The sequence below is a fragment of the Centroberyx affinis genome, unplaced genomic scaffold, assembly GCF_046629955.1.
Source record: "Centroberyx affinis isolate AG114_WGS23_722 - 3 ecotype Tasmania unplaced genomic scaffold, CSIRO-AGI_Caff_v1 ptg002148l_1, whole genome shotgun sequence".
Lineage (NCBI taxonomy): Eukaryota > Metazoa > Chordata > Actinopteri > Beryciformes > Berycidae > Centroberyx > Centroberyx affinis.
Window position 1 is genome coordinate 378,295 of NW_027280465.1, and position 11,131 is coordinate 389,425.

At 38.8% G+C, this 11,131-nt stretch overlaps 1 protein-coding gene across 1 annotated transcript; it reads right to left on the reverse strand.

The window, feature by feature from the left end:
- fth1a (ferritin, heavy polypeptide 1a) lies at nt 1-5,221 on the reverse strand. Its single transcript, XM_071531890.1, has 5 exons — nt 4,900-5,221; nt 4,111-4,216; nt 2,534-2,680; nt 2,022-2,147; nt 1-501 (listed from the first exon to the last, which is right to left on the reverse strand). The coding sequence occupies exons 2-5, from the start codon at nt 4,210-4,212 to the stop codon at nt 343-345; spliced, it is 534 nt and encodes a 177-aa protein (XP_071387991.1). The 5' UTR covers nt 4,213-4,216; nt 4,900-5,221; the 3' UTR covers nt 1-342.
- Between the last annotated feature and the right edge of the window lie 5,910 nt (nt 5,222-11,131).

Here is an 11,131-nt window from a genome sequence, read left to right on the forward strand (position 1 = left end):
TCAGAATCCAGAGAGTTCGATTTATTTGGTTTGATAACTCCTGACAAAACATAGCAATGGTAATGATAGGAACACAGTTGACAGAGTGAAAGTAAGTTTGAATGTAACGACTCACAGCTCTGAGAACAGCGGCTTGGAGAACTAACTGTAATAAGGCATATGAAAGCTAGGGGACAATGGCAAAAATGGCAATGCCTGAAACTAGAGGAGCAGAGAGTAATATGAGCGGTTTAGATGATTTGCAGGTACCAGATATTATATACTCATCTTTTACAGATAAACTAGGAAGCAAGATACAGATATAAATATATAGGATACATCTTCAATGTGATTTGGACGGATCTAGTTACTTTCCTTGCCCAAAGTATGTTTGTCAAACAGGTATTCCGCCATGCCGTTCTGGGGAGCGCCCATGCGACGCAGGTTGGTCACCCAGTCTGCCAGCTCTTTGATGGACTTCACCTGCTCGTCCAGGTAGTGTGTCTCGATGAAGTCACACATCTGAAGAAATAAATAAGGGATGGGGGGAGAAGTTGGCATCCATTTAAACAAATACTCATTGAATTCATCTGAAACGGCACCTAAAGAATAAACCCCTCAGAAGCACCAGCAGAAACAACCTGAACATAGATTCACCTGCTAACATATTATGTTACAGAACAGGCAAATGAAAGTGACTAAAAGTTGACCCAAGCTGAACTGACATGTTTCAATGATTTCTAAGAGGTCAAAAAATTAATTCAGATACATTTACAATAAACCCACTATGCAGCTGTGTTTACATAATATTTGTTCAACCAACATTTCAAATTTAATGTATTTTTAATAAAAAAATAAATGGATGGCATTGTTGGCTTAAATGAATTAAAGTTATGCATTCAATGAAGATATTGTCTCCTGTCTCTACAGGCAGACTGCACAGAGAAAGAGAGGGGCTGATCTCAAAGCCTGGCACACCAGAAAACAACTGCCAAAGTCCAGTTCTATCAAGCCTTCCCACAGAGAACAACTTCATATCTTTTGGACTATACTGATAATATTATCATTTATTGTTGTGCTGCTGCAACAGATTAACAGTGTCAAATATACTTTGTCAGATGAAACTTGTACTTAAGGCAAAGATGAAGGCAGTTGAAGGAGTGCACACAGGGTACTTATTTATCTCTAAATTAGAGGTGCAGCAATTCTGTAGTATCAGACTCGGTGCCGATCCAGCTCCCAAGTGCTCGTGCTTCGATCGGCAAATGAAGCTGTTCCCATACAGATACTTAAACGAACTGTGTTTTGGCACAATATAATACTCGTCTGTCTGCAGTGCTGATCAGTGAAGCAAAGTGCCAGCTGGGCCAAGCTAAGATGTCTGACAGTGTAGAGAGTGGAAAAGAGGAGAAGCAGCTCCATCAATCTAGCCAGAGATAGTCAGAATAACACCGAAAGTGAGGCGATCCTGCCTTCCAAATAAAAGCGGAAAATCTGTCATTGTCACTTTTGGAAAACAGAACAATTAAGAAATGCTGGTATGGTGTGAACAAGATTTTTTTTTAAAATATACATATATTCAGTCACTATTGAGACCCTCTCAAATGTATTCGCTTAGGTACTTTGTATTACTCAAAAAACTCATGCTCATTAACATGGGTTTTACATGTTTGTTTTTTTGTTCTGGCTGGCTTGACATTGGTAGGAAAACCAACATGAAAATACTGAAATGTCATTTGTGAAAAAGAACATTTTGCTGATTTTCTATTTTATTATTTTTTATCATAATTTTAATTTATTTGATTGAGAATTGCTACAGAATTTTCATTGCGTATTTTGATCAAATGAAGCACTTGTCACTGAAATTGTTTTCTAATAGGCCAATACTACGCCGCATGAATGAAGACTAACTGAGTACTTACATTGGTTCTGAAAAATTGGTATTGGTCCACCTCTACGCTACTCTAAACCTAATATGTGAAGTGTATCAAAATGTTTAAAGGTGATTTGCTGTGTGATTTTCAAACCAGGGTGATACTCACATGTGGGTCAGTGTGGTCAGAAGAGACCTTGTGCATGTCCAGCAGCGACTGGTTGACGCTCTTCTCAAGCTGCAGGGCACATTCAAGAGCCTCCAGACCACTGCCCCACTCGTCCCGCTCTGGTTTCTGAAACACACAGCAGGTAATGGAAACAGTCAGACATTGATCAGTAAGGGACAAGAGGCCAACAACCTAATCCAGACAGCGAGTTTACTGATCTATCTTTCATAGTAAATTTACAGTTTAACGTTTCACTCTGGCTCTGGAGGCTGTGTTTGCGTGTCAGTGAAAGATAAGAGGCACGACACACTCACGCCCTCTGTATCTCTTGTCCCTTTTTTCCCTCCCAAGATGGGCCTTATGATAGCCCGAAAGAAGAAATCTCACAGCCACTGTTTAATTTAAAATGGACATAGACCAAACAAGAAGCACAGATAATAAAGAATTTTACTGTCATGCACACAAACATCAGCACAAAGACAAGCTCTCAAGAACACCCACACATCTCATACCCTGATGTCTTGTAGGAAGATCCTTCCCCCCCTCTCATTCTGTAGTTTCATCAGTTTCTCAGCGTGCTCGCGCTCCTCGTGTGACTGGTTACGGAAGAACTTGGCAAAGTTGTGCAATGCCTGGTCATCCCGGTCAAAGTAGTATGCCTGTGAAGAGGAAAACAGGAAAATTCAAAATTAGCCATTTCCTTCAGGCAACTAGCAAATAATGAGTCCTGAAATGTAGATGAAATATAATTATCAATACCTAGTTGCCAAGAATATTACAGACTAAAAACTGGCCATGAAAAAAACATTTGAAAACATAAAAAAAACACTGAAATTTAATAATAAAAGAAAAATTATTTGCACATCAATCTAGCTGAAATTAAATAAAAATTAACTTTTTTTTGGTCTTCTGATCAATGTCATGGTGAAAATGGAGTGAGAATCGTGTATTCATGATGGTTGTAACACACTATTGTATTAAAAAAAACTCCACAGATGTTCAAAATATTTTTTTTGTTTTTAAATGATAATTAAATAATTATAAAACATTATTGTTGTGCCAAGCAATATAGCAGTGGTTAAACATCACTGAGACAATGATAGTACATCCAAAAACACTTTTCTGCCTATATGTAAACAAAACAGGTACATAATCAACAGAGGCAACAGAACTACAAAACCTTTAAAACTAAATATCTAAACAAAAACGGGCCGTTTATTAAAAATAACCCAGGGAAATCCTTTCTGACAATTAGCAGAAACTAAACGGAAACTGAGTTTTAAAAACCTGAAAACATAACATACATAACACATAGAACAATCCTATTAAGTGCACAGCTCCATGTGAGATCAATAGGTGAACGCTGGGTTTACAATGAAGCAAGGGGCATTTTCTAAAGGGCAGCTGATGCACTCTCCGCCCTTTTCTCTGTATATAGACTAATCTCAAAAGGAACTTCAACCCCTGTATTATTGCTATGCTACACAACATTAACTCTTTCCTCCATTAATACAAACTACCATATACACCAGCACTTAAAAACTCTTTCACGTTTAACCTGTTATTCATGAAAATGGCTGCTCTAACCGACAGTGGCTCTTACTTAGATAGCAGTGGAGCCCTTGCCTGTCCCTACCCAACCCCCTCCCTCTTGCTTCCTCATCTTACCAAATGACTGGGCATGTTTGGGTATTTTGTGTGTGAGGTCGCACACCACTTAAACATGGACAATGCCGCAGTTCTGTAAACCTGAGGACTGGCTGAGTGAAGAGGAACTGGACCACTTCCCAATTCTAGTGTATTGGGTTTTTTCCTTTTCTGCTGGGAGGTGTGGAGAGCCCTACAATACCACTAAAAGTGAGTTTTCAGGCACATGGTCATCATGAGAAGCGTGAATGTTGAGGTACACAGAACTTGCACGTATCTAGCCACACAGAAAGCATGAACCAGGCGTTAACACCCTCCCCTCTATCTGTAATGCCATTCGCTGTACCACCCTTGCTTCTGTTCTTCTTATATCCTTGTCAGTTGCATGTCAGTTCCCCACACTATTCTTTCCGACCTTGTGCTCCTATTCTCTAGTTCTCACCATGGACAGGTAGACATAGGAGGCATACAGCTCCAGGTTGATCTGCCTGTTGATAGCAGCCTCACAGTCCTGGTGGAAGTTCTGTCTCACTTGGGAACTCATGGTTCTGAAACACAGGAAACAGAAATTGTACTTGACAAACAAAGACACATCAAACAACTCATGTAACATTGGAAGCAATTTCAGAACGGAGTAAAGTATTTCCATCACAACTGTTCATAAACTAACATTTACCTTATATCATAAGTTTGCCATCACATTTAGCATATTGCACCACGCGATTGCGCAATGTTGACACAAAGTAACAAAATGTCTATTTGTGTGATGAGTCATTATGAACACGGTCCATGCTCAGCCTACATTATGGTATATAAGGCAAAGACCCAGCAAGGAAGTTAAAATCATACAATTACCAGTAAAACATTTTTTTCTCATTTATAGCAGCTATGGCTCGAGTACGGTTGAATTAACACGGGAATCGAACTAATATAACGTTACCGCTCTCTAAAAAGTGGATACGTAAACATAAACAACACTCGAACAAACTTTTCACTGCTTTTTACAGATACATGGTTGGTCTTTGGCGTACATGGGATTGGAAGGACGCCACAGACTGGGAGGACAGCCAGCGACAGGGCGGTAAGAAAGTAAACAATCAAGCTAGCTAACGTGACGAACATTTTCAGAGAACAATCTCCCATAACGCGTTGACGACGTAAGGCCGCCCGCCCCGGTACACATTTACTGGTGGTGGCTAAGGAAAATTGAGAAATTATAAATTATTCTTACCAAAACTCAGTGGCAAGTCTTCTAGTCCAGAGGTCGAAGAGCTGGTCGAATCGCTTAGCCTCTTATGCAATTGGCTTGCGTTGTTAGCAAAAGCAATAGCTAGCACGCTAACGGTGGTTTGGTGGTAAGGTAAAGCGATCTACGACAACAACGCACTGTTTTGGTAACTGAAATTATATTCTCGATGGTGATGGATGTCTAGATGATCAAAGCGATTTGTCCAGTGGTGTTTCTAGACAGCAGAAAGGTTGCCGTTCAAGCACTGTTGAAGCAGGTAACCTTCACTGTCTGTTGACGAGACGATAGACTGTAAACTACGGGCCACAACGTCGAGAGCTAACAGGAATGGAACATGACGTCGACAAGTGGGAAGAGAAGAGGGAGGGACTGCGCGAGCTGCGCCACCAATCACAACGGCAACATTTGCATAGAAAAGAAGGCAGAATGCAGCTCCCCATGATAAATAAGAGGCTGTATTAAAACAGCTTAGAAAAAAAGTTTTTTAAGAAGTACAGCTGTTAGGTCATGGGTATCAGTTCTCTTTTCTTTGTCTGCTGTTTTAACCATCTATAGCTACAATACCCTATACTGGAACCACATGTAATCATATTTTTGTTGTTCTTTGATGATCAGAAGTATTCTATGTAATATAGAACCTCCTTGATACTGCCTACATTTTGGGATGGCCATTTTATTGTGATTTAATAAAATAACAATTGTGAAGGGGGGACTTGTGTAACATTCACACAGCAAGAACCTTGTGAAACCAGACACCAGAAGTCCACTCATTTTCTATGACATCACAAAAGCTGGCTGACATAAACGAAACCACAGTTGCCTTGTTTTCTCATTTGTTGGTACAGAAAACATGGCTGATCCTTTGGACAATGCCACCACCGAGGGACATTATTATTTCCTGTAGTACTAATTAATTGTTTACATTATTGAGGCCGATATTTGTTAGCTGGATAAAAGGTGTGATTTTTAATCTGACCATGCAATGAGGTTTTATTAAAGTACATTTTTTTCTAAATGGAACATGAAATGATAAAACAGATCATAACATGTAAATCTCGTGTGACAGGAGAGTAAAGTTAGCAGTAGCCTATTCCGGTGCTTCTAGATTTGATTGTAAGGATTCAAGAAATAATTCCTGAGGAGACATTTAACAGCACTAGCGACTGACCACATCAAATAGCTTGCTGGGAGCCAACCAGCCACTTGTCTGGTTAGTAACTTTGGCACTAATTTATGTGAAAATATTTAAAATCCATGCATATCTGGAGCAGTAGGCTCTGCCACTGTGCAGATTCGTCTTTGTGCTGTAGGCCTATTTGCTGTGACAGCAACATAGTTAAACAGTAAGAGGGGATTTATCTATCGTGGTGATGAATTAGTAACTTATGAATGAGTAAACCAGATGACCTGTTGTTTTGACGGTAAATGAAAAAAAGGGGGTAAATGTGGAACAGCATTATACTGTTTTTAGCGCTACATTTATGGCAAGGTTTCCTCATGAAGCAGTATCATCTGCTGGATAAAGATATTTCAGTTAATTTCAGGCTATTTTCAATGACTGGAAAGTGTTTTTTGAAAGATTGTTCAGGTGGTTTGACCTATTGACCTATTGGAGAACAGCGTTTATTTCAGTTTTGGAATTTGTCTGGAGAAAACGTAATAACCTATTATTTGGGCTGAATACAGCCAAAAGCAGGACAGTATGATAGCTTAGTATATTTAGGTCCACCAAATCCAAAGGTTAGGGTTAGAGCTAAGTCCCAGCTTTAAACTGTTGACCCAACTTCTTAAACTTCCTCCTTAGGTTTTCCAATGACAACACTGTAGAAAGTGTCAACATTCTGGAAATAATTAACAGTCATTGTGACAACACACTGAGAAATTACTAACTGGTTTATTGAGACATAGAGGGTGATTCATTTAAAGCACAAGCTCGGGTCCTCGTGCCTTGATAGGAATGAATACTTTTTCTGAACTTGGTATTTTTCTGGAATCAGTTCCTCAGTATCTGGGCCATCCTTAAACGTTTAAGGGCCCTAGGAGAGGTGACAAGAAACACATTCTAAAATAAAATAAAATATTTTTATTTTTATTTTTTTCATTTTTGGTGTGTTTTTATTGAACTATACAAAAATATATAGTCAATACATAGTCTTGTACAGCTCATAAAGACCCATAATGTCATTTTGTTACCAAGTGTCCTTTTGGAGTCTCCAATCGGCCTTTTACTTTAGAAAAAACATTGCCAAATGCTCATTTTTGCTGGTGTTGTTGTAAACTTTGAACAAGGATTCGGTCAGGCATGTGGCAGTTGTTTACACTCAAAAAATGTGTTTTCTTTTAGGTGAGAAAAAACCTAAAATTTCCACTTTGAGCTTCTGTTCCTCGTTTTCAATAATGCTTAGGGTAATTCTGATATTTGGAGAACAAACTCCCATAATCTTGATTTTACCTTTCAGGAAAGACCAAGATTATGACTGTAGTCACAGAGGTTCAAGAACAGTAATTATTGTATTTTGGGTATGTAATTTTCAGAAATACACAAAAGCACGCACATCCAAACTAATACTAGGTGCTGGACAGAAAAACAGTCAATTATAACAAGATAGAGTCTGCGCACTAGAAATGACTCTAATGGTGTTTATTACCACCACATGTGACGTTTCGAGCGTATGCTCTCCTTTAGACATGAGTGCATACAGAAACACACCTTACAAATACCTGTTAGAGAGGGGGTCACCTGGCAGGTCACCTGATACTATAGGTAGATAGAGTCTTATAGTGAAATACATGTAAAAACCCAAATAGTGCAAAGATAGTACACACAAGATATAAATGACAGAAAAGAACAACAGTACATGAAAAGTTACCCTACAAATCCAACATTAATAAATTGGACAATAAGTTACACAATTATATCGGTATCCTATAAAATACAATCTGCACCACATGGATATAAATGACTAGAACATCTGGTCAGTAAAACCGTCATAATGTCACGCCATATTTAAGTGGAAAAACAAGAAGGTAAGTACTGAACTATGTAGAGGCATCTCTGCTAATCTAAAAAAGTGGTAATACTAAATAGTCCTGATCCCACAGCTAGGGCAGAGCATGGAGAGCATAAAGAGCATTAGAGGTATTACAGTAATATGATCCATATACACAATAAACACAATAGGTCAGACAGTAGAATGATCTAGAGAAACACAGGCAGTATATGGAGGACTATGAACATAGGAAGCCATCAGACTGGAGGAGAGTCTTTATAATAAAGGCCTCAAGTCAAAGTTAATCGAGGCTAAAGTGTCCAAGGTATAGATCCAAAAGGTTTCTTTTTTGAGAAGAAGTTAATTAATATCACCTCCTCGACGGGGCTGTTTGACCCGTTCAATGCCCAGATATCTGAGAGATGAAACATGGTGTGCTTGTGTGAAATGCACTGCCACTGGGCTTCTGATGTCATGATTTCTGATGGTATTCCTATGTTCAGAAATTCTTGTTTTAAGTGGTCTGGTAGTATTTCAAATATAGGCAAGGCCACATGGGCACTCAAGCATATAGATAACATTATTTTGTGTTATATGTTATGACACCTTTGACCTTGACAGATTTTCCTGTACGTGGGTGATTAAAACTGGAACTTTTGTGCGTAAAATGACATTGTGTACAATTGCTACATCTGTAATTACCATCAGGGATGGACTGAAGAAAATGTGGCTGGACTTGTGGTGGAAGGTCTGCTCTTACTAACCAGTTTCTCAGATTAGAAGGTTTTTCATAGACAACACGAGGTGGTGTAGATTCAATGATATGCCAGTGTTTCCGAATGATGGTTTCAAATTCCCTGCCAAGGGGTGAATACTGGATAATGATCCTAGACTCAGAATTTCTGTATCTGGTCTGGTAAAGATATTCTGATTGTGAGATATTTGCAAACCGGCTGTATGCCCCTGCAATCCATTGATGTAATCCATTCCTGTTTATACTGTCTTTGTTTAAAGCGTTTATGTAGGTCAGCAGCTTGAATTATAAAATAATTGTCAGAACTGCTGATACGGCGTATGCGACTGTACTGGGATATATACAGGTAAGCTCCGCTTAAGAGGTATAGGATAAAAAGACTGCCCATGTAGGATGGCATTCCTATCTGTGCTTTTACGTTTAAGATTTGTACCAAGTGTTTCAGTGTCTGTAAACAAGAATGTCTAAAAAAATCATCTTGTGTTTATCATTTTCAATGGTGAATTTCAAATGACTGCTGTGATTATTAATAAAATGATGGAACTCATTAAATTGGACTTCAGATGCTTTCCAAATGAAAGAAATCTCATCAATGTACCTCTTCCAGTTAGAGATGTAGGGTAGGTATGGGTTGTGCTGGGGGTTAAGGGCAAAACTAGATCACCAAGTCAGAACATTCCTTCATGGTAGTGGATCACTCCAGTGTTATACACCCTCCCCAAATCCCCATATCAGCCTTCATTGATCATTTTCTCCAGCCTTGTTACCTCCCTTCCATCCTATACAAAAGACTATAAAGTTCATAAAGATGATTCAGTCCATTGAAAAACCAGATGAATGATTCTTAGTCACCATTGTGTATTGTTGTGTATATTACTTATACCTCTCATGCTCTTTATGCTCTCCACTAGCTCTCTCCATGCTCTCCCCTAGCTGTGGGATCAGGACTATTTAGTATTACCACTTTTTTTAGATTAGCAGAGATGCCTCTAAATAGTTCAGTACTTACCCTCTTGTTTTTCCACTTAAATATGCCGTGACATTATGGCAGTTTTACTGACCAGATGTTCCAGTCATTTATATCCAAGTGGTGCAGATTGTACTTTATTGAATACCGGTATAATTGCGTATTTTATTATTATTTTATTACTACTTATTGTCCAATTTATTAATGTTGGATTTGTTGGGTAACTTCTCATGTACTGTTGCTCTTTTCTGTCATTTATATCTTGTGTGTACTATTGCACTATTTGGGTTTTTACATGTATTTCACTTCTCTATCTCGTCTCCCTATAGTATCAGGCGACCTGTCAGATGACCCCCTCTAATAGGTTTGTATGGTGTGTCTCTGTATGCTCTTGTCTGAAGAAGAGCTTGAAACGTCACATGTGGTGGTAAACACCATTGGAGCCCTTTCTAGTGTGCGGACTCTATCTTCTGTCTGGGCTACCCTAGTCTTTACCACATTTGTACAGGCAGTAGCCTATTCTGTGTAGGTCATACGAGTGAGAAGTTCAGTTGATCAGACTAGTCTGACAATATGAACTAGTAGCTCATTCTGAGCAGGCAGCACAGATCGTCAGAACAGCGTTACCATACGCCAGTGTTACACACATGTAAAAAGTCTGTCGTTTCTGTAGTGAAACGTCACCTGTCTGTTGTTTTTGTCCCGGTCGGTGGATGAAGTCAGTATTTTTACTGGCACGCAACATGCAACTCAGTATAGTTTCAATATCTGAATATAGCCATAACTTTTAGATCATTAGCCTGGCCACATTATGCTCATGAAAACCACATCTATCCTCGAATGTAATTTTGAATACTGTTCTTCCTGTATATGCCTTTAAAACAGGGTTAAGTATCACAGATGTGATGAATGACCCTTTATCCGTTTTGGCATTTCCATCTGTATGGTGGCATCCGCTTAAGATGGGAAATATGGGCAACAAATATGGTAAACAGTGCCCTCTGCTGATCATATGCCTCAATTACATATTGATAGATCCTCCCCACAAAATCCGGCAGGGTTGTAAACAAAAACAAAGACTAACAGTACCAGTACAGTAACAGTACCTGCAAGAATTTCAGTTGTTCTGGCATACTATAACCAAATTACTCCTGGAGATTCACTTAGACACTACATAGTCAACCCAAAATCTGGCAGTGATATTGAGTCTCTTTCAAATAGGTAATTTACAGTATTCAGTAATTTGAGTAAATTTGGCCCAAAACTTAACATGTGAAGATTATTTGCCACATTTGCCATCCCAAATGAAATTCCACATGGCTGATTCCAAATTCTTGGGATCTATATGTCACATAAAACTCTGAGAGCAACAATGGGCATTTTCTCACCTTACTGATTACAAGTGATCTTGGCATCCTGAAAGAGGTTTAAATTCCACATCACCATATCTGCACATTTTCAGCTCTGCTAAACTACTTTGAAGTAAAAAAAAAAAATCCAAAA

Coding starts and splice junctions, on each gene's coding strand:
- fth1a (XM_071531890.1), bottom strand. CDS start 4,212: ATGAGTTCCCAAGTGAGACAGAACTTCCACCAGGACTGTGAGGCTGCT. Junction 2,148..2,533: donor TCTTCCTACAAGACATCAGG/GTATGAGATGTG, acceptor TGTGTGTTTCAG/AAACCAGAGCGGGACGAGTG. Junction 502..2,021: donor CTGACCACACTGACCCACAT/GTGAGTATCACC, acceptor TTATTTCTTCAG/ATGTGTGACTTCATCGAGAC.